Raw genomic sequence first — 23,270 nt, forward strand, 5'->3', positions numbered from 1 at the left:
AAACAAACAAACAAACAAACAAAAAAAGAAATGCCTGAAAGCCTAGGGGCTTTAAAAACGCATAAGAAAAGTCCTACTTTGGACGCTCTCTGTTTTTACCAAAAACCATTTTTACACAAAAGAACTTTCAAAAATACTAATCATACATGAATTTCTTCATTCAGAGAGCATGTAGTAGATGACTGCTGCATACCAGGCAATGCACTAGGCACTATGGATTCAAATATAAAGAATGAATCAATGCCTGGGAGAAACTGACCCTGCTGTGTCTTGTCCCCATGTGAAAAACCAAATTGTCAATAATTGCTTAATACTTAGCTTGGCACATAGTAGGCACTTAATGAGTGTTGATTGAGTGATTGATTGATTGATGGATTCATAAGTGGGAAAGCCCAGGGAGGAAGGTCCTTCGTGGGAGAGGTGGTATTATATTAAACAGCTTTGGAAAGGGGCCACCAAAGTATCCACAGCCGGGACAGGCTAGTCAGATGTCCTCCAGTTAACTTTCTATGTCAAATTTCTGGGTGGGGCAATTATCATAGAGCTCACATTTGGGAGGGTGGGACAGAGCAGAGAGGGGAGAAGTCATTTCTGTCATCTAGAGAAAATAGATCTGACTCTGTGTCTCATGATCCCCTGTAAACATCTCAGATACACAAAACTAATTTTAGTACCAATTTTCTATGCGGTTTTGGTCTCCCCCTGCTTTACCTGTCCCAGTCCGTTGATATTTTTGTACAGTTTTCCTTGTTCATGGAAGGTAAAGAACATGAAACATATTCCATGTACAACCCACGTCCATCTTGATGCACATGGCCCACGCCGTCCCTTTTGTTGGTTTTTTCACTCTCCTCAATGGCCCACATACTCATGCAGAAAAGGAATGAGAGCCATTTCAGGGATTCTGCTTTTATTATCTTACTCCAGGGGCAGGGTCCTATAATCAGATTTTATATTGTGTGTGAGAGAGGGGCTAATTCAATCAGAAGTCATTGATCGCAGACTCTGGTTTCTGAACCTGTTTCCCAAATAGGTTGTAACTCGCAGAAGGAGAACAGACAGGAAGAAAAATTAAGTGCACTCATTGAAGATTATTGTCAGGGCCTCTGTAGAGTAACTAATTTAGTGAGAAACATTTGGGAGTTGCTCAAAATCCCTTTGCTTCTGCCCATCAATTTAGAGCCCACTGGTCGAGAGCGAGGAATCCCAGCAAAGGTCGCTGAGGATCTTGGGAATGAATACATGGGACCTGGCCATGGAATTAATGAACTTTGATTGGAGCCTGTTCAACTCGATTCATGAAGTAAGCCGTGGGGGAAAGGATGGTTGGTGGGAGATATCTTTCAGAGAGCCTGCAGTTCAGTGTGGCTCCTGGGGAAGGATCTCCAAGGAGCCCATCATGTAGTGGGGACAGAATAGGTATTTTTTGAATGGAATTGAAAACAGAAGCAGTGTAGAGTGCTAGAAGAGTTGGGAGGGACCTTTGGTGTCATCCAGTTCAGTCCTCATCTGAAACATTCTCAATATTATTCAACAAATACTCATCGGGTATCTACTCTATGTCTGATGCTATGTGAGGCACTGGACATACAGAGACGAAGCAAAAAGCAGGCTCCTGCCCTTTAGGTGCTTATATTGTACTAGAGTGAAGCAAGCTGTACCCAGTAAATTTTGAGAGAGAGGAAAGGTAGGTGTACGAGATGGCCCCTCGATTGTGCTTTGAAGGAAGTCAGGTGTGCTAAGAGACCACCATGATTGTCCAGCACACCAGGAGCAGGGGACGCTTGGATCAAGTCAAGGGGACAGCAGAAGGGATTCTGTGTAGGGTAAATAGCCATTTTGCCTGAAAGGGAGAGTGCAGGAAGAAACGTGATGTGAACTAACATTTGTATTGTTCTTGTTGAAGTTTTCAATCAAGTTTCATCATCAATTTTCCATCACCCCCTCTACGTTCTCCTCAGGAGTCATCCCTTCATTCTCAAGGAGGAGCATTTCTTCTTCCTCTGTGAACATCTCCATTTCCCCCTCTGTATCCCCTAAGGACCCTCCCAGTTACAGGCCTCTGATTCTGTGACCTTCAGGTTGAGGAAGGCACTTAGTGACTGACAGCAAGACCCTCAAATGCCATAGCGATGACCCACCCTCTAAAAAAAGGAAAAGAAAAGGGAGCCAGCCTTTACAAGCCTGTTCTGTCCCCACAGCAAGAGCTGATTTACTTCACGTTCAGCCGACAAGGCAGCAGCGAGAACACAGTGAACCTCAGTCTCCTGCTCCAGAGATGCAACGAAGTCCAGCTGTGGGTGGCCACGGAGATCCTGCTCTGCAGCCAGCTCTGTAAGCGAGTTCAGCTGGTGAAAAAATTCATCAAAATTGCTGCTCAGTAAGTGTGAGCCCTGGGGGCACATGGTGGACAGGGGACCCGGGGCTGGGGGCGAGATTTTGGGATGGACCCCAAGAGTCCTATATCTAGAGTGTGAAGAGCTCTTCATGTTACATATGGGGAAACTGAGGCTGGAAGAGAGCGAGTGACTTGTAGAGGGTCCCCAGCCAGGAAGTGACAAAGCTGGGGTGTGAACCCCATTTTTTTGGCTAGCGCTCTCTTTCTAAGCCACACTGACCTCACTGTAGACTTGTAAAGGATCCTTTACCTTGTGGAGAGTGTAGGCACTGTCTCCAACAATGCAGATTGACCAGTCAATCAAAAGACATTCATTAAGCACCTTCTAGGAATCAGGTCCTGCGCTAGGGTGCTAATGAGTTTGGGACTTAGCATTTTTTAAAAATCTGAAACATTTACATGTTGCAGTTAGGGCTGGAGAAACCCATAGGGTTTAGGGGACTGAACCCATAAGGTTGCTATGAGGATCCACTGGGATGACATCTGATAAGCATTTACTATGCTGTCCTCTTCCTCCTCTTCCTCCTCCAGCGCTCGGATCAGTCCCCACCATGCTTCAGTGGCCATGGGGAAGGCTGTGCCTTTCATCAACCCCTCATATGGGGCCCACCTCCACCCCAACCTCCCAACCAGCCTTTCCCACACAATGCAATGAAAGGTTTAGGGCTAGCCCTTGTTCAGCTACCCTCCGATCCTTCCACTGATGCTGTTAGATTTTGAATCCCGGCAGTGCACAAAAGCAGTCAGGAGAGTGCAGCTGCAGCCACTGCCCAGGGGAAATGGAGCTTATCTTTGGGATTTCTGCTCCCCTAGACCCCCCTGGGCCCCCGGCCTGCCCAGAGTCCTCCCGTACGTGTCTCCGCTTAGAATCTTTTACCAACATGAGACGTTTTCTTAAGTAGATATTATTGTGCCAGCCTCCATCTGTGCCTCTGCTAATACTGTCGATGCAAAATGTGGCCTGAGACATCCCTGGTTGTCTTAGCCCTTTTGCTTGAATAATTTGCTGAAATTTGTCAAGGGATGAGATCATTAGTAGAAAGGGACAGTCAATCTCAGGGCCACCTAGCTCCGACCCCAGGGTAAGTATATCCCTTCCTTGATGGCAGTGATACTAAAATATCTCTTCTCCCTCTGGCCCCTTCCTCTTGTGCTAGTGAGAGAGGCTGTATCCCTTGGAATGCAAATAGAAATGCAGCCTTAATTTCCTTATTATTATTCCAGTTGGAATGACCAAGGGAAATTAGTCATTTACACAAAGAAACATACTCTCCTTGCTCATTGACATCCTATTTGCATATTCCTGCTCATAGCAAATGAGCTCTTAGCCCCACCTTCTCCCTAACCTCTCCTTCCCCAACTCTGTGGGATAAGGTGACTTAGTTTCCTCAAAAAGTCTGGCTGCTCCAGTGGGGAATTTGCTGTGTAGCAACCTACGGTGAGGGCCAGTGGTTGAACTTGATTTCGCCACCACCACAGTCTTTCAGACTTCCATTATTATCCTTCCCTGGAACCAGAGGGAGAGGCTATGTGGTGAGGTGGATTGGGTGCCGGAGTGGAAGTCAGGAAGACCCAGGTTCAGATCCCACCTTGGCCACTTACTAGCTCTGTGACCCTGGGAAAGAAGTCCCTTAACCTAGCTAAGCCTCAGTTTCTCCACCTGTAAAACGGGGGATAATAGCACCTACCTCACAGGGTTGGGGTGAGATTCAGATGAGAGAGCATTTCACAGACTTTTCAGCGCTCCGTAAAAGTTGTGGGAGGGTGGGTGAAGTGGAATTAGAGGCACTTGAGTAGGGTCTGAAGTGGCAGGGTTTTTAAACCTGGCTGGTGGGAGGGTTTCCCTCTTTGGAAAGGCAGCTTCAGTCTTGTGTGCTCTCTCTCTTTGGGGGGATTGGTGAAGAAGCAGCCTCATTCTGATATACAGGAGGTTCATGGAAGAGGTCAATATTATTGCTCCGTCTATGATTGACTCAACAGATTGATAGAATTTTAAGATGTACACAAGGGAAGTCTAATCAACAGGCACTCATTAAATGCCTACTATGTGCTGAATGCTGGGGATACAAAAAAAGAGGCAAAAACAGTTCCTGCCCTCAAGAAGTTCATGTTCTAAGGGGGGTAACAACACATAGACAGCTCTGTAAAAACAAGATATAGACCAGATGAATAGGAAGTAGTCAACAGAGGGCTCCGTGGATGGGAGCTGACATGTCATTGCTAGAACTGGAAAGGATGCGTGACCTTGTGGAGAATGTGGGCACGGTCTCCACCGTGCAGATCGACTAGTTAATCAGCAGATAGTCATTTAGCACCTTTGAGGAGTCAGGTCCTGGGCTAGGGTGCTAAAGATGCCAAGTCAAGACCATAGCCCATCCATCCCATTGCGTTCTCATCCTGTGAAACTCTTGGGAATGTTCTTATAACATTATAAATTTACTTTGCTTTTAAAAAAAAAAGGAATTCAGCATATTCAGTCAATTTAAAGTGCAAGATGATTCTATATATTTTCTGGGAAAAGAAAAAGAGAGAACTACCAAGTAATTGAATATTTTCTGAGTAACAATCTATGAACACTTAAAAATATGATGTAACAAAAAGCCAGGACTCTCATATTTCATTGGGAAGATACTAGAAGGAGGGAGTCGAAAAGGGAATGTGAAAGTGAAAGCCCTTGGATGAGAAGCTTTGGGATGTTAGGGAATGGTGCTGGATTTGGAGTTCAAGGACCTGTTCTAATCACTTCTCTGTTATGTACATATATAAGCCACTGAGCCAATCATTTTGTATCTCTGGGACACACTTTTCTGATCTGTACAATGATACTTCGTGGTTCCTTCCAAGGTGAGATCAGGGTAGCTCAGTAGTGCAGTGCATGGCATTCTGGGCTAGGAGTGTCAGGAAGATTTAAGTTCAGATGTGGTCACAGACACTTATTAATTGTGTGACCCTGGCTGGGCAAGTCACTTCACCTCTGTTTGCCTCAGTTTCCTCTTCTGTAAAATCAAGGTAATTAATAACACCTACCTCCCAGGGTTGTTGTAAAGATCAAATGAGATAATATTTATAAAGCACTTTGCAAACCTCAAAGTGCTATTATAAACACTGTTGTTCTTCTTAATCTATGACTCAAGGAGTATGGGAAACATGTCAGGTTGGAGCTGATGTAAAGCACCTGGGAGACACTAACTTATGACTTTATTTACTCATCCTGGGGATGGGGCTAAGCCTGAAGGAGAGATAAAGAAAGGATGTTGGGGTAGAGGAATTACGCCAGAGAAAAGGCAGCGGTGGGTAAGCTGCTTAGTTGGTCACTCAATTCAGGAACAGGGGGCTCAGACTCCCTTGGAGAAACCCCAGAAAGAGATATCACTAATTGCCCAGGGACTGGAATTTTGCCCCCAGGGTGGCAGATTTAGAGAGCCCCTGACAGCACCTAGGGCAGATAATGAACAATAGAATATTTAGCATCTGATTAACAGGAATCATTCTTTAAACTAGGAATACACTTGATGGTGGATGGGGGTGAGTTGCTCCCCCCACCCCCGGCAGTCTTCCCAGTCACGGTCTCATGCCAGTGATGTTCTAGAGTCGCCCTCTCTACCGTGGGATGCCATCCCCCTGGTCCTATTCACCTGCCCCTCTCCCTAGTCTCCTCACTCTCTCCTCATGCTAGCCACTGTTTTTACTGCTAATAGATTAATCTTGTCCAGACTCAGATCTGATCATGCCAGTTCTCTGCTGAAAATCCTTCAACAACTCCCCATCACCTCTGTTAACATTCAAGCCACTCAGCTCGGCATTCAGGGCACAAATTAGTGCTTCCTTACTTTTCCAGCTTTGTTTCATGCCCTTTCTCCTCCCTAGTCTCTCCTTCAGTCACATTGAACTATTCACCATCCCCTCCATATACCTCACACTTTCCCATCTCTGGGCTGTAGTTCACCCCATTCCTTATACTTAAAATAGCTGTTCACTCATCCCAGGCATCTTTTAAGGCCCACTTCAAATGCCACCTCTTCCATGAAGTCTTCCCTGATCTGCCCCCTACTTTTGGAACTCAAATAGCACTTGGTTTGTACCTCTTTCCAATCCACTTGTCATATATCGTTTTGTAGCACAATTGTTGACTCATATGCCTTAAACATCCTAGATTACAAGCTCTGTGGGGGCAAGGGATGATTTCATCTTTCTATGTTATCCAGCACAGAGCAGGTCCCCAACAAAGGCTTGTTGAAATAAGTCAGTATTTCTTCTTTAAGAGTTTGAATTAGAAGCATTGCTTTATGAATAGCATTTCCATAGCTGTCCATTATAAATATTCATATTATTATGGCTCTACCCTGGAGCTATTTTGATGGAGACAAATGGAATATAGGTTTATAAGGGAAAATAAGTTGCAGATGAGCTGTGTGGGGTGATGGGATCTTTACTGGAAAAAAATGAAAACAAGGGGTTGATTCATGAACCCTTAGAATGAGAACAAGCAGCTGGGGTGAATGTTCTAAGCAGAGTTTGTAGGACAAGTGATAAAGGCAGATGAAAAGCATGATGCCTTCTGTCACATTTCTAAAGAAAGGGGGAGGGGAGGGGGATAATGTAAATTGGCCCGAGGGTGCTTAGAAGGCCCCATATTTCTAAAGGGGATTATCTGGGGAAATATTGGGAAATATTCTTCTCATAATTCACATGCTTGTTAGCCATATGACCATGGTCAGGGTCAAAGGGGAATAATAGCATGTCTATTAACCTTTACCTTATGGGGATGGTACAAGAAAGAACTTTACAAACTTTTAAAGATATGAACATTAATTGTGGCAACCGTCTACTATTATCACTAGCAATGTGAGTGAGTGAGAAAGTTCTCTGGGAGTATTTGAAGTGGTCCCTAGCTTTCCACTGCAGTGGTCAGGAGTGGTCGCCCTGGGGAGGACCCCTCAGCTCTCCACGCTTGACCTCAGGGGCCAAGGAGATCCTTTTCACCTTTTCTCTTCTGGGATTATCTAAAGAATGGACATTGACCTCAAAGTGACATTGGTTTCCTTTTATTCCAACAGCTGCAAAGCCCAAAGAAACCTGAATTCTTTCTTTGCCATTGTAATGGGTCTCAACACTGCATCAGTCAGCCGGCTGTCTCAGACCTGGGAGGTAAGCAGCCGAGATCAGAGAACCATTGGTGGGGTTGCTTTAACCAGAGTGGGAAGGGCTTCTGTGAAAAGACTGCCTTTGGAAAGACTGGATTGAAACACTTTTAAAAAGTGGATATATTCTATTTTTTAAAACCTAAGTAAATGTACTGAGTTCTGAGGAACTGTATTAAAATATGAGAAACAATTCCGTTTATTGAAAAGGAGAGCATAACAATTTGAAGACTGTTTAGGAAAGAAGGGGAATTGAAGGATGAGAAGCCTTAGGTAGGATCTGTTCTGTTGGGATTAATATTTTGGTTCTGGTTATTTCTGTTTTAATGAATGACAAATGCCACAGCATTAACTGTGACCTTATTACATCGATTAATGATCCCCAAAGCCAGGAACTAATGTATAGATATCACCCAGGAAGCAATAGTCAAAGAAATATGAATCTGTAATAAAGAAAATAATGAAATGTCCAGAAAAATCTTGTGTTCAAATAATTCTAGTGTCTTTGAGTAGTTAGGGACTAAAACTGTGCGACCTTCCCGGGGAAGGAAACTCCCTTTACTAATGCAGATTAGCTAGCACCTGCTCTACAACCCAGAGGCTTGACTAAAGATCAGTGAGATGTTGAGGCGTTTGCTTAGGGGCATTTGGCCAGTATGTGCCAGAAAAGGACTTCAGTCTATGTCTTCCTAGTTTCAAGACTAGCTCTCATTTCCTTCCCTATCCCAACCTCACACAGTCTAGTGAATGTACTACCAGTGCCTCATATAATCCTGGCATCTCCAAGTCAGAAGAAAAAAGAAAAAGTCAAAGAAATTCTCCAAGAGTTGAGGAGGGAGTAGTGACTTCCTTGGAACTGATGAGATATTCACAGTTCTACAGAAGCAGGATCACATAGTGGGAGCTGAATTTGGACCCAGGAAGACCTGAATTCAAATTCCACCTTTGATACCTGCTAGCTGTGTGACCCTGGGCAAGTTGGTTAATCTTTATGAGCCACGGATAACTGTCTAAGGCTGCCTACTAAGTCATAGATGGTTTATGTGAAATTGTAGGTGCTTGGTGTATTGAAATATGCAAGCATTGCCATCATTTTCTTCCCTATGTCCAAACGGTATTATCTGGCAGATAGGGAAGGAAAGAGTTGGAAGCTATCATGAGATCATAGACTTTGACAGGTGAAAGAGATGGCAGCAACCATTATGATCCAATGCATACACAAAAAGAAATCCTCACTCTAGTATACCCAACAAGTGACCATCCAGCCTTGCTTGGAGACCTCCAAGGGTGGGGAGCTCACCCCCTCCTGAGGCAGCGCATTCCACCCTTACACAGCTTCACTTGTTAGCAAGTTTTTTCTAGGCATTGAGCCTCAGTTGGCCTGTGGCAACTTCAGCCCATTGTTCCTGGCTCTGCCCCCTGGCACCAAACAGAGCCAGCCTAATCCCCTTTCCATGAGATGGTACTTCAGGTACTCTCATATCTCCACTAACACTATTAGGGAGGATAACCTGTTGAGTCACGGGTAGTCATACACCAGAGGCATTCCAATTCTCACAACTAGAAAGCACCTGGAATTTTAAAGCTGTCTTTGTATCTGTTCCTGGCACCTAGGACAGCACCTTTTGATTCATAGTGGGCACCTAATAAATGCTGGTTGAATGAGAAAGGCTTTGAGTAAAGACTGGGTAATGACCTGTATGTTGCCATCCTAAGGACCAGCCCAACTCAGTTCTAAGAGGCACATTTCCAGGATGGCCACAAGGAGACAAATTTTTCAGACGTAGCAACTCTCAAAAACAATATACTTGGTCATAGAGTTTGTGATCTGACACTGCGAAGGTCCAGGCAACCCCACACCTACAAAATTATGATTTTTGTAAGGTAATATAGCTTTACTCCCCTCCCAGGAGGGCCTGCTTATTTGTGAGCAGGTCCAAGCCACACAGTAGAACGTTCCACAGGGTGCCCCCTGGGCTCTCTTGTGGACTAGTTAGAACTTGTCTTTTGGCTTGGTAACCTTCTGGGCCACCTGTTGAAATGCCTGTATATTCAAACTCAGAGACCTGCCCCAGGCTTCCTCCAACCAAGTAGGCCTGAGCACATAATTTTTTGACACTTTCACTCACTGCCTTGAAAGCTAATTAGGCCATTTACCTAGAAGATGTCAGCCTACATTATTATTTCAAGCTCGACATTACTATTAAAGACAAATAGAGAATACATCAAAGTTAGGGGATGGAATTGAAACCCAAGAAGTTTTCGTTAAGGAATCATCATGTAGAATGTCTAATGAGGCTAGATAGGTTTCATAATGAGTGGCCACTATACCCTGCAATACTCAGCGATATTTGTCAGGGCTATCTTGCTAAGAACACGAGGAAGAAGTGATGAGACCCAACCAGGACACAGTTCACCAAGAGTTTTTATGTTCTGAAACTGAACACAGAAGAACAAAACTTGACAAAAATTCTCCTTTGCATCCCTTGACTTATTTACCCTTTGTCCTCTGGTTTGTTTTCTTCCAGAAAATCCCTGGGAAGTTTAAGAAGCTTTTCTCTGAGTTGGAGAGTTTAACAGTAAGTAGTCCCATCTGATCGATATCTTGAAGTTCTTTCTGCATTTTGGCCATTTCCTTTGCTCTCCATGGTGTGAAATGCTCCGGGAGTTATGTGCTTGTTTTAGAAGCAGCTTATGGTTTGAAGGGAGATGGTGTCAGAGATGGAGTATGTCCATTCCTTGTGGAAAGGTGTGGGGATGGCTTTGGGGGATGATTTTCAGAAGAAATATTTGAAGTCATCCCCCAAAGCTCCCTTTAAATGTGAAACAGTATGAAAGAGGAAAACGAATAGATCCCTTGCCCTCAGCTCTTTCCCATTTTTAGAATTATTTGAGGAGTGTTACAGTGTTATTTAGAGAGTGTTTTTAGAGAACATCAGTGGGGCTCTATTGTTTCTCTGAAGTCTCTGTGCATCATTTAGGATGTGGATGGAGGTGAATTTTTCTTGGAAGATGTAATAACAGTAGGGGAACCTCATGATGGAAATTATGCTGAAAAAAGGAAACAGGATAGAATCCATGTAGGCAGAGACCCAGCCAGGGAGGAGGGTGGCTGGGGGTTTTCCTTAGGGTGGGAATTTCAAGGGCCCCAACAACCCTCTCCTACAGCCTCTTCTTCCTCTATGATCACACTGTCCTCATGATGGCAGTAATGGTATCCACATTCTGGGAACGCTTTCTTCAATGCCAAGCCTGCCCCTCTACGGCAGAAGCTTCAGTGGCTTTATCCAAGGGCTGGACACTTCCTCTTCTACACCTACCCACCCAGCCCTGATGACACACGAGATGAGCCTCCCCACCCACCTGTTCACCTCCAACCTGCCCCAGGGATTTCTGGTTTCAGTTCTGCATATGAGGCCAGTCTAAGAGCATTCCAAGGGTAGACCTTCCAAAGTCATTTCCCATTCACAAGAAGCAACAGTATGGGTTCTGTTGACTGTTTGGGCCGTTGATTCTCTTTAAAAAATTGACAACCTTCTCCATCCTGAGAAATGGAGCTCTTCATAGCTAAACCACCTTCATGTTGTGAGGCTCATAAGGTGGATTTCAAATATGTGTAGTTCATTCGTTTTCTCTTTGTTTTCTCCTTGGTTCTGTAGGACCCTTCCCTGAATCACAAAGCCTACAGGGATGCATTCAAAAAGATGAAGCCTCCCAAAATCCCCTTCATGCCTCTCCTGCTCAAAGGTAAACCTTCTCTGCTATTCATGGGTGGCAATTCCATCTTTTCACTAGATCTGCAGCCTGGCAGAGAGGGGACCAGCTTGGAACTGGGAGGATCTGAGTCTGGTCTCTGGCATTTCCTGTCCAGGTGACCTGAACAAGTCACTTTCAGTGCCCAGAGAATCCCTTCCAGGCTAGAAATCACACATAAGGGCTGGACTTGGAGTGAGGGAAGAGCTGAATTTGAATTCAGGGTCTGATACCTACCAACTGTTTGCAGACAGGCAAGTCACTTGACCTCTTGAAACCTCAGTTTCCTCATCTGTAAAATGGGGATAATGTCAATGTCTTTAACTTGCACGTGGACCGAGAGGGCTGAGATTTTGGAAAACTAATTGTTTGCTCTTGGAAAAGAATAGTGGCCAACTGTCTTCTGATATGTCAAAATGCATTAATTGTCCTGGGAAGGAAATCGCCAGGTGTGAGCTTTTTTATAACTTACAGAGGGCAGCTAGGTGTTGCAGTGAGTAGACAGAGCACCATCCAGGCCTGGATTCAGGCAGACCTGAGTTCGGATCTGGCCTCAGACACTTACTAGTTGTGTGACCCTGAGCAAGTCACTTAAACCTGTTTGCCTCAGTTTCCTTATCTTGTAACATGAACTGGAGAAGGAAATGACAAGCCACTCGAGCATTTCTGCCAAGAAAAAGTCCCAACGAGTTGGACACAACTGAAAAATGACTGAACAGCAGCTAGAGAATGTGGGACTGGTAAGGTTTATGTTGTCTTGTGATTTGGCTCGTTTCTAAGATCTTAGGATCCAAGGAGGATATATTTGGGGTAGGAAAGGGGTTTAAAGTTCATTCTGTCCTTTCATTGTCCAGTTGAGTAAACCTCCAGTCATAGATGTAAAGGGGGGTACCCCAGGTTACACAGCAGGAAAGCAGCCAGACTAGCCCTTGGCACCAGAGAACTCTGCTTTGAAAGTCATCACTCTATGAGGCCACAGCCACCACAGAACGTGCTTCCATTAAAGCCTGGTGCACACTAGCATCTTCCATCAGGAAGCCCAAGAAGAAACACTAGAATAAAAGAAGCAACCCATGGTCACCTCCTCACTCTGAAGGTGCTGGCCATAATCTGCCAGCGCTTTCCCCATGTGTCTTTTTGGTTGTTTGGAGAAGCAATAGAGCGCATGGGAACATGGGGAAAAGACAAGCTTTCTGCTTGCTGAGGGAGGGTCCGTTTGAGGAGATATTTGTAGGTGCAGAGATGCCCGTGGGGGAGGGACAAGAGGAAGCCTGCGGATTTGGCTGTCCTTGGGGAGAGCGGCTCCAGTGGAGTGATAAGGTCGTACCCAGATTGCAGGGGGATGAGAAGTGAGTGGGTGGGAAGGAAGCACTCCCTCGCTCCCTAACTTTAGTAAGCTGGCAGCTCCTGCGGCTCTGGCCTTGGCACAGTCTCCTCAAGCCATCTTCCACACCCCTGCTACCTCTCGTTCATGTCCTCCCTCCCTGGGTCTGTCGGAGTGGCCTCCTGCCTCATCCCCCTGGCTCCACTCTGTCCCGTGCCCAGTTCTTCCTTCATGCTGCTGCCTGTGAATTCTTACCCATCTGCCTCCCAGTCATGGTGCCCCTCTGGTCAGACACTTTAAGTGGGTCCCATTACCTGGCATTCAAGGCCTTTCCCCATCTGGTTCTAGCTCACTTTTCCATTCCTTGCCCCACCGCATCCCCTTTTCTGCCCTTTCCTGCCTCCATACCTTTGTTCATGCCACCATCCCCATAATTAAAGTAGACTCTTCATCCCCCAACCTGCCAGTCTCTGCCCAGTAAAATTCTTTCCTTCCTTCAAGGACCAACTGAGATACACAACAACCCTGTTCTCTCCTGAAATTTCCCAGCAGAATCCCCTCCTTTGCCCTGGTCGCATCATGTCGTGGGTGTTTGTGGCCTGTGTTAGCTCACCTAATGGGGTCCCGTTGGTTGTCCTGTCTCCTTTTTCACTGACAACGGAGACTCCCTTCCCTACCTGAGCCTGAGGAGAGCTCAGGGAGCCCTAGGAGTAGGAGCTGACAGATTCCTACCAACACTGATTTAGGACCTTCATGACGTACAGAAGGCTAAGCTGTGTGAAATGGGTACAGGGCAGTACGGACATTTAGCCAAGCAGATCCCAGCATGTTCAAGGTAAAAAAAAATTTAAAAAAAGTTTTGTTGACCTGAAATGGAGCCGAGAAAGAGATGCCATCTGAGCCATTCAACCTCAAATCTCATTTTGCTAAAGTTCATTTGATTCTTCAAGTGTTTTATTTTTAAGCTCCCATCATTCAGGGTTATGATTTTTATTTACTAACCCAAAGGCAAGAACCATAGGCAGCCCTGCAGTCACTGAGCTTTCATGTGGACAAGAGGGGAGGGGGGGCAGAGAAGGAGTAGGAACGCATCTGGGAATGAAACAGATTTGAGTCTGAAAGGTTTTATTGGAAGCAATAAATAATTTTTAAAGTTACAAGAAAGCCCTTGACAGCCTCTTTTTAAACTCAACTCAAATGAAGCTCAGCTCCCCACTGCACATGTGGACCCTTTGAAAAACTAAGCTGGTTGGATTTCCATCCCCCCCCTCCAAATACTTAATAAAATTTGGTGTGTCACCCTTATATCTGAGCACGGATGCAATTTTCTGCTCCACTGGGTTTATCTATGCTTTGTCGTTGGCAGCAAAGCAGATTTCTAATTTTTCCCCCACAAATATCTGCCTTCATCTTAAAGGAATGAGCAGAGAGTGAATGTTCTATTTGGTTTTTAATTAGATGCCTTCTCTAGTTTTAAATCGGCATTTTGCGGTATTGTTCCTTTATCTTGATTTGTTTCTGTCAGTTTGACAACAAACCTGGGCAGGCACAAATCTTTGGTCCCAGTCCCCCTGCCCCCATTTGAGAGCTGCTAACACTGGCATCTAAAATAATTTAGAAAAGGACGACAGGTTAGCATGAAACGTGACACAGAATTTCTCATGCCTGCAGGGACGTCATTCAGTGAAAACAAGTATGGCCTGAAATTAAATCTTTCAATCAAAGTTGAAAACATTTTTTTTCTGGTGAGTTAGGCAGGATCCTTCCTCCCTCTCCCCGCTTCTCTCTTTCCCCTATTCTCTCTAATCCCTCTGTTCTTTTCTTTGTCTTCTCTGTTTCTGGGTCCGTGTTTCTTGAAATTTATCAACTGTAATTTGTAATTGGTGCCTAGTTCCTCGAGAATGTTTTTAATTAGGAAAGCATGCTCACTGGTTTGATGGAATTGGATTACTTGGGCTTATTGGAATGACTCTTTTGAGTGACAGCTTTCAATCAACAATCCTTCAACAAATGGTTTCTTATCTTTGGGGCTCTTACTTTGTCTAAACCTGGGATTTCATCCGTCTCCATGGTTCCCTGGTGAGCAAACTTCCTTTCCCAATATAGATCAACAATTCTCCAGCACTGTACAGTCTTAGAAAGTTGCCTGGGATGCAGACGAGTTCAATGACTGGCCTGTAGTTCCCAAACACTTGGACCGAAGAGGTCCAGTCGCTAACTGCTGCTCTCTGCTTGTTATGCATTCGATCATGTCTGACTCCCTGTGACCCTGTGGACACCAATACTGTCCATAGGTTCTTCTTGGCAAAGATACTGGAATGGTTTGCCAGTTCCTTCTCCATCATTTGACAGATGAGGAAACTGAGGCAAACAGGGTTAAGTGACTTGCCCAGGGTCACACAGCTAGTGTCTGAGGCCAGATTTGAACTCAAGTCTTTGTGACTTTAGGCCTAGCACTCTACCCACTGAGCCATCCAGCTGCTTTCTACTCTATGCTACCTTATATTATTTTAATTATTATCAATTATCCTCTTGTACTCATGATGTCTCATAGGCATCTCAAACTTAACATATCCAAAACAGAACTCATTATCCACCACACACACAGATACCCCAAATCCATCCCTCCTACAAAGTCCGCTATTTCGACTGAGAGAACCATTATACTTTCAATCCTCCACTTTTACTGGGAGGTAGGAATCATCTTAGGTTTTCCCCCTCATTCTTCATGTCACTGCTTCTAATCCCAATGACATCTCTCCCACCCAGACTCTACTCTTGCATGGTCTCCTCTCCAGGCCCTCATCACCTCTCATCTGGACCATTCCAATAGTTTCTTCTTTGCTATCCAGGCACCTTGTATCTTCTCCAATTCATTCTCTGCACACCTGCCAAACTAATATTTCTGAAATAACCACCTGCTCATATCACTCACTTCTAGTTAAAAAATCTTTAGGGTTGACTAATTTTTTTTAAAAAAATTATTGTCTGGCATTTAAAGCCCTCAATAGTATGGCCCTCACTTACCTTCCCAGTCTAATTTCATATTACTCATCTTCCTGGCACATTTTGCTGCCTACGAGAGGGGGGAGTGGTATACGCAGGAAGGATAATGGGGGACACGTTTTAATACTCTCTTTGACAAATACCAGTAGTTTTAATGCTAGGACATGGAATTCCCTTTGGCACATAAATACATATTTTGTGATAAGTCAAGTCCCTGGTTCACAGTGAGGTCTCAAAGCCTCAAAGCTGGGGTGGAAGACCCGTTGCAGAAAAGAGGGGCAAGGCAGATGGAAATGGTCATGTAGACAAAAACAGAAGGTCAGATCTGGAATCAAGAACTAGGTTTGCGCCCTGGCTCTTCCATTTACTTGGCAGAAGTGAATTCACCTTTTTGGACCTCAGTTTTCTCATCTGTAAGAAATGGGGATTAGACCAGACTATTTCTGAGGTCCCTCCTCACCTCTATCATCCTCTGAGCCTACGGGAGTACTGCCTACTCAAGCCAACAAGCCACAATGAAAGGAAACAGGTTATTCACAGAGAATCCTGTTTGTCTATAGAATGCCACCCAAGACAACGAGGCGATACAAATGCTTCTATAAATGCTGCTTTGTTTCAGTGTCTTTCATCCCTGGTGGGAGCTAGAACGGGTGAGTTCAGCAGAATGTAATGAGTAGACGGTATATATCTGACAGGCCATCCAGCAAGCGATGCCTTTATCCCAACACCACGTTTACAAGCCTCATTTTTGTGCATGGTGCTCTGCGCTCACTGGGAGAGAGAGGTAGACCTTTAGTCCTTGCCAAGGGTACAAAACGCCTCGCCTCAGCGCAGGGGCTGCTCCATTCTCAACAAAGAAAATAAGTTGCAACACAGTCCCAGTGTATTTTAAGAGATGCACTTTCATCTCCGTATGGAAGAGCGAGTCTGCTCCATTGTCTTGACCAGAAATTTCATAGTTCAGTCCTCTTATAAGATAAAGTTAGTAGAAATAATGATCTGGAAGAATCAGAGGAAACGGGTTCAAATCTGTCTCTTACACCTTATAACAACGTGACCCCTAGGCAAGCCACAACCTCTCTGAGCCTCAGTTTCCTCATCTATAAAATGGGAACAATAATAATAGCACCTAAGTCCCAGGGTTGCTGTGAGGATCAAATGAACTCTTGTGTGTAAGATGATTTGTAAGCCTAAACTCAGAAGCACAATACACAAGAGCTTGGATTTTAACTACTAAATAATTGTGACATCTAGATAAAATCCAACCACTAAATATCAATAGGAAGTATGTACTTATCCTGGTGGGATGGGTTTTTACTGATAGTGTTAGGTGGATACAAAGAGGTTGAATGACTTCACTCAAGAGTATTCCTTCACGGTTCAATGTTACTTTGGAAGGTCTGTAGTAGAGTGCCCCAAGGATCTGTGCTTTACTCTTTGGCATTCATTTTTTTTGGACAGATGCAGAAATTTGGATAAAAGCTTTGCAGACAATCCAAACAAAGCTGGATGGGGCAGCTAACCCCCTAGAATTCAAAAAGATCTTGATAGGCTAGATTTTTAAGCCAAATCTAATAAGAAAATATTTAATGGGGAGAAATATGAAGTCTTGGGCTTAGGTTTGTGAAATTAGATGGTACAGGATGAGGAAAAACTGTTAAAGTAGTTTATCTGAAAAAAAAATCTGGGGGCTTTAGCGGACCAAATGCTATCAGCAAGATGAAATGATGGCCAAGAAAGCTAATGAGACATTAGGCTGCTTTGAGAGGCATCACTTCTGGGAGTAAGAAGGTGATAGTCTAGCTGTCTTCTGCCTTAGTCAGGCACACACAGAGTTTGGTATAGTTCCATGTACCATATTTCATATTAATAAAGCAAGAGACTTTCTAGAGAAGTATCAGCACATTAGTGAAGAATTCGGAGCTACTGCCATGTGAAGGGGCAGTATGGGAAATGGGAGACGAGGTACAGGAAGTGGGACATTTAGCCTGGAGAAGAGAATGCTGACAGTGGGGAGCAGAACACGAGAGCCATCTTGAAATGTCTGCAGGGCTATCAGAAGGATTCAACTTGGCCGTTTTGGCTCCAGAGGGCAGGAGTAGGCACTATGAGAGGCCTTTCAAAGGGGGATGGAGGAGAGGGGCTTGCCCCTGCATAGCAGCCTTCCAGTAAAGCCTGGGCATCCACTCACTGGCTGTGTTGTGTGTTCAGCTGCATCTTGGACCAGAGGCCCTCTGAGGTTCCCTCCAGCTTGGACTCTCAGGGCCACTGATGCACAATATGTCCTCTACTTTCCAGCCCAAAAGATCCATTTGCCATTCTGTGTATCCAGCCTTATTATGCTTTATACCCTTTCCAAAATCCTATTGGCTTTCTTGCTGTTTCCCACACGTGCCGTCCCATCACAGTCCTTGTGCCCAAGGGGGTCAGGCTGTGCCCCATTCCTGGAATTCACTTCCCTCTCCATTCTATCTCTGATCATCTCTAGCTTCTTGCAAAGCTCAGTTCAGACACCTCCAACTCTACAACGACAACAGCAGTAATGGTGATGATGATAGTGAAGAAAGCTAATGTTGATATAGTGCTTACTATGTGCCAAGCACTGTGCTAAGCACTTTACAATTATTAGCTCATTTGATCCCCCAACAACCCTTTCAGGTAGGTGCTATTATTATCTCCATTTTACAGATGAGGAAACTGAGGCAAAAAGAGCTTAAGTGACTTGCCCAGGGTCACACAGCTAGTAAGTGTCTGAGGCCAGATTTGAACGTAGGTCTTCCTGACTCCAGGCACTTAGCTGCCCTGATAGATGACAGATATCCTGGTCATTCCCCATTGATAGTGCCCTCACTCCACTCATCTTTGTAGGTGTTGCATCTCCCCAGCAGAATGGAAGTTTCTTGAGGGCAGGCATTGTTTTGTTTCTATCTTTGTGTCCCTAGTACATGTTGTCATTGTTCAGGTATTCATTTGTGTCCAATTCTTCATGACGTTTGGACCATAGCATGCCAATGTTGTCCATGGGGTTTTCTTGGCAAAGATAATAAGGTGGTTTTCCATTTCTTTCTCTAGTGAATTAAGGCAAACAGAGGTTAAGTGACTTGCCCAGGGTCACACAGCTAGTAACTATTTGAGGCTGGATTTGAACTCATCTTCCTAACTCTACGCCACCACTCTGTGCACCATGGCACCACCTAGCAGGCATTTGATAAATCTTTGTTGAATTAAAACACAGCATTACCTCAATTCCCAGACTAAATAGAATGTTACACACATGCTCCTTAAATGTTGAACATTTCTAACATGTATTTTCCTATGCCAAGCTTTCTAGTACTTTCTCCCTTCTAATATTGTCTGTTTGTACTTTTCTTTTGAATTTCAGATGTGACATTCATCCATGAAGGAAATAAAACTTTCTTGGATAACCTTGTCAATTTTGAAAAGCTGGTAGGTAAATACCAAAAACAACATCAAAAATCCTTCCTACTTGGAGGTCAGCATCTGCTTTCCTTCTCACTTTCCTTGCTAGGCTCCTGGACTCAGGCTGTGTGATTGCTTTTCATTTGGTGCCTGGTGACTGAACCTGGACCCCAGACTTTCTATGCTGCCCGTAAAGTGTCATTCAGTTAAAAACACATTCAGCAGCAGACCTAGCCATAAGAGCTAACATTAGGGTGGCTTTTGATTTGCAAAAATGGGATTGATGTGGTTTAGCTTTGGTATTATTGAGCTAGAAATGAAATGGTAAATCCTTGGGGGGATGGGATGGAAAATGTACACTTTCACTGCTTCATGAACATCCCTTCCCCTCCCCCCAAAAATCCCCTAACAACTGAACTGATCCTTCGAGCATTTGTGTAGCTCCCTACAAAGGAGGCTTATGTCAGCTTCTGGGGAGGATGATCATCCTCTGCCTGACTGTTAGGGCACGACCTGGGGGAAGGGAGGAAATGAGAACCTCTCTTGGTCTTCTGCTTCTTTCTCAGGGAAGGCTAAGGAGCTTTCTATTCATTCATTCTTCATTCTGTTCACATTTGTTAAGCACCTACTATGCGTAAGACACCAGAGCTATAACTTAGAATTTTGGCACCTAGGCCTAATCAGCACTCTCCTGTGATGTGATTCAAGATTAATCTTCCAGACTAATTATTAAGGTTCATCCCTAGTTTCTCAAAACAAATTAGGAAAAAGCCCAGTCTATTTAGTGAATGCATTCTCTGAATTCCCCAAGTGACCAGTCGTCAGTGAGGCACTCACTGTGTGAAGGAGGGTCCAGGCCTCCAGACAGTGTAATAGACAAGAGCCAACATGACGGAGTGGAGTGAACACTGGCCTGGAATCAGGACGATGTGGCTTCAAACCCTGCCTCAGACACTTGTAGTGGTGGGAGCCTGGGCAAATCTGGGCTAAGTAATGGGAATTCTGAGGATTTTCTCAGGATCAAAGTCTCCAAGATACATAGTCTTTTTTCCCTTAGGAACAGGCCAAGACTCTCAAAAACTCTTTTCTTGGTTTCTGGAGAGAAGAAAGGGAAATTTGGTATGAAATGCCTTTATACCATTTGCCTTATAGGGTAACGTGCATCACAACTCTCATTTCTGAACAGCAGGGATTATTAGTGAGGGACCCTCCGGGGGTCTGTGAACTTAAATGGGAAAAAAAGACATCTTGATTTTCAATAACCTCTAACTGAAATTTAGCATTTCCTTCAGCTAAAAATATAATTCAGAGAAGGGGCCCATAGGCTTCCCCTGGTGAGCGAAGGCATCCGAAACACAAAAAAGACTATGAATCCCTGGAGTTTTGGAGGTTCTCTTTAGTCTTTCCTCACAACCTCTAAGGAATGTAACACACTTAGTATGGTTTTGTGGGGTCCAGACATTCTTGGGGAGCTCCCACGATGGAAACTCCCTCCTCTGATGTAGATCAGCCACTCACCTATAACTTAGGGTCTTAGAGAGTTTCCCACAGTCACATAGCCAGTGTGTGTCAGAGGACTCAAGTCCTTCTGACTCCAGGCCCACCCCTCTATCCCATAACTACACTGCTTCTCTCTAATTACTATTATCTCCATTTTATAAATGAGGAAACTGAAGCCAAGAGGGTTAGGTAACTTACCCATAGTCCCACAGCTAATATACAGTGGAGGCGGGGCTTAAACCTCAGTTTTCCTGACTTGAGGGCCCACCCCTTTTTCTACCACAGGGCCCCTTGGTAATTGTCCCCATTTTACAAATGAGTAAACTGAGGCTTTGAGTGGATGACTGACTTGCCCATAGTAAGCATCAAAGCCTAGATTCAAAGCCACGCCCAGCTCTCTTTCCACTTGGCTGAATACCTCCCAATGTTTGTACACAAACAGTCTCTGGTTTTTTGTTTATGTGTTTATTTATCACAAAGCCTCTCTGCAAACCATGTCATAAAACAAATATATTTTCCCAGTGGCATAATGCGATAATTAGGCATCACATTAGTAACCCAGCCTTTGCCTCAGCTAAATCATAGGTACAATCAACAGGGTGTCATAAAAACCAGGCTACAAAGAGGTATGTGATGCTGGGGTCATTTAAAACACAAAATTTTTCTTCAATTCTTTCAAATGGGTGAGTGTCAGGCCTGTGTATGGGCTCCTAGTGCCTTCTAAGGGGCATGGAAAAACACTTTCAAACACTAAGGTAAATTTACCTTAGCCGGTGCAAGTAGGCTGTTACCCAGGAGAGGAGCTTACGAGTTCTAAAGCGAATGTTCAACATTTTACAATAGTTGTGCCTGCCTTCGATTTCAGAAAGGTTTTGAGAAGTTGATTTGTTTAGATCAGGTTTCCAAAAAATAAAAATATTTTAGAAACAGCTATCCCAATGAGTTTGAAAAGATACTTTGTCCCTCTTAATAAATCTCCATGTGACAAGCAAAGACTTTCAAAATCCTTCTCTCTAGCTTGCCTTCTTCTCTCCTCTTCCTTTTCTTCATCCTCCTTTTCCTTCCAATCATCTCTCTTCTCCTTCTCTTCTTTCCCCTTCATGAAATGATGATTCCCTGACTCAGGAAGCAGAGACAAACTGTTTGAATGCCCATTCCTTACTGAGGTTTATGTGAGCATTTCTCTCACTAACTCAAACTCCTTTCTCATTGGGCATAAATCACCCTCCATTATAGTCATTACTGCCATGAGTAGAGGACAATGGGCAGGAATTTCAAAATTATGTGCGACTTTAACTTCAAAGGGACCTACCTTCAGACAGTATTTTAAGGCCATGACAGTTCTCAGCAGGCCACAGCATCTTGAGCTAGCCTCCTTCCCAAAAGAAAGACAGAAAGGATCTTCACAATTGAATTTATTAGTGCTTCCTTTCCAGTTCTGACTTTTAGCTCCAGCTTGAAGGTAACATACACACCCATAATTCTGCAGCTCCTTTCTAATGCTGCCTAGCAGATCATTTGGGGGAGGGAGGCAGCCAGAATCACAGAAGCCAGCAGCTGAATTCAAATGCCTCACAGGTCTCAGGATTGGCCAGCTAGTCTTCCGTTTGCTCCTGTGGTCCAGCTACTCCATTCTGTTCTTGTGACACTGTTGTGTCAGTATCCCTTACCTCCCAAACTAGAGCCAAACTGAAATTTCCTCTTGTTAGACAATGAAGGTGGAACAAAGCTTTCTTTTGCCATTTCTTTCTCATTCTCCAATATTCAAAGCATCATCTTTCCTCATATCTTCTCTTTCTCTGCCCTCCTCCTTGAGGAAACCTCAAGATATCAATCTGGATTCAGATTTCAGCACCTCAGACAGTGCCATGCCATAGGGTAGTCCAAGATATTCATCACCCTGGCGCCATAGCTGAAGAAAAGAGGAAACCTTGCATGGGAAAACCAGTCAGTTGAAGGAAGGAAACTGAATCATATACTTACAGATAAGAGTCAGGTCCAGCTTCCTTTAGAAGCCTAGTAAGCTACAGCCGGTGTCTCCTTCCACATGACCTTCCGTGATTGAGGAATAAGAAATGAACAATTACTTGGACCATTGGAATAATTAAAACAATGAAAATAATGACTGCCATCTTCCCCACCCCCATTAACCAATTCTGCTCCTTAGCAGTGAGAATCAGACCCCAGAATAGGCTTTCCCCTTTTTGTTTCCTCAACCTTTTAAAGGATGAAATAGCCAGTAAGACAAGTGAAGAAACAATTTCCTATTCTGCTTTTGTCAGAAAGAAAGTGCTCCAGAGCATGTATGTCTGAGTGATGAAAGTTGTCTGTCACTACTATGTCATGCCTACTCATCTACTTCTCCTTTCTGTCCAGGTGGTCTGTAGCACACTCTGTTTACAGTCTTGTTTCTCTTTATCTCCACTGCTCTTTACCCAAATGCTTTCTCTTATGCTATATTTTCCCCTGTGTTTCCTAGATTTCTACACATGATTATATCTTGATAATATAAACTACTTCTTGCTCCCCTGGCCATGCACTTTTTACCCTTTTTTGTTTCTTTTGAATTAGTTATCATTTCCAAACCCCATTACAATTATGAGTCTCAGAGCATTGCCTCACTGAAACTTAGGAGGTTAAATTTGCCTCCTTGCATATAGATCTCTAGTTTGTCTTTCTTGTCAGCTAACTGGTACTACTGGTATTTTGATTCCTGGTTCCTTTCTCC

General features: G+C 44.2%; 1 protein-coding gene across 3 annotated transcripts in view; it reads left to right on the plus strand.

Annotated features, from left to right (window-relative positions):
• Nucleotides 1–23,270, plus strand: part of RAPGEF5 (Rap guanine nucleotide exchange factor 5) — a 235,505-nt gene that overhangs the window by 206,615 nt on the left and 5,620 nt on the right. For all 3 annotated transcript variants that reach the window (XM_027872072.1, XM_027872073.1, XM_027872074.1), the window contains 6 exons: nucleotides 1,181–1,303; nucleotides 2,202–2,380; nucleotides 7,456–7,546; nucleotides 10,068–10,118; nucleotides 11,199–11,286; nucleotides 19,005–19,069. In XM_027872072.1, the coding sequence (XP_027727873.1) occupies nucleotides 1,181–1,303; nucleotides 2,202–2,380; nucleotides 7,456–7,546; nucleotides 10,068–10,118; nucleotides 11,199–11,286; nucleotides 19,005–19,069 (597 nt within the window). The remainder of the gene's footprint in view (nucleotides 1–1,180; nucleotides 1,304–2,201; nucleotides 2,381–7,455; nucleotides 7,547–10,067; nucleotides 10,119–11,198; nucleotides 11,287–19,004; nucleotides 19,070–23,270) is intronic.

Source organism: Vombatus ursinus, unplaced genomic scaffold (genome assembly GCF_900497805.2).
Source record: "Vombatus ursinus unplaced genomic scaffold, bare-nosed wombat genome assembly UNPS02014799.1, whole genome shotgun sequence".
Lineage (NCBI taxonomy): Eukaryota > Metazoa > Chordata > Mammalia > Diprotodontia > Vombatidae > Vombatus > Vombatus ursinus.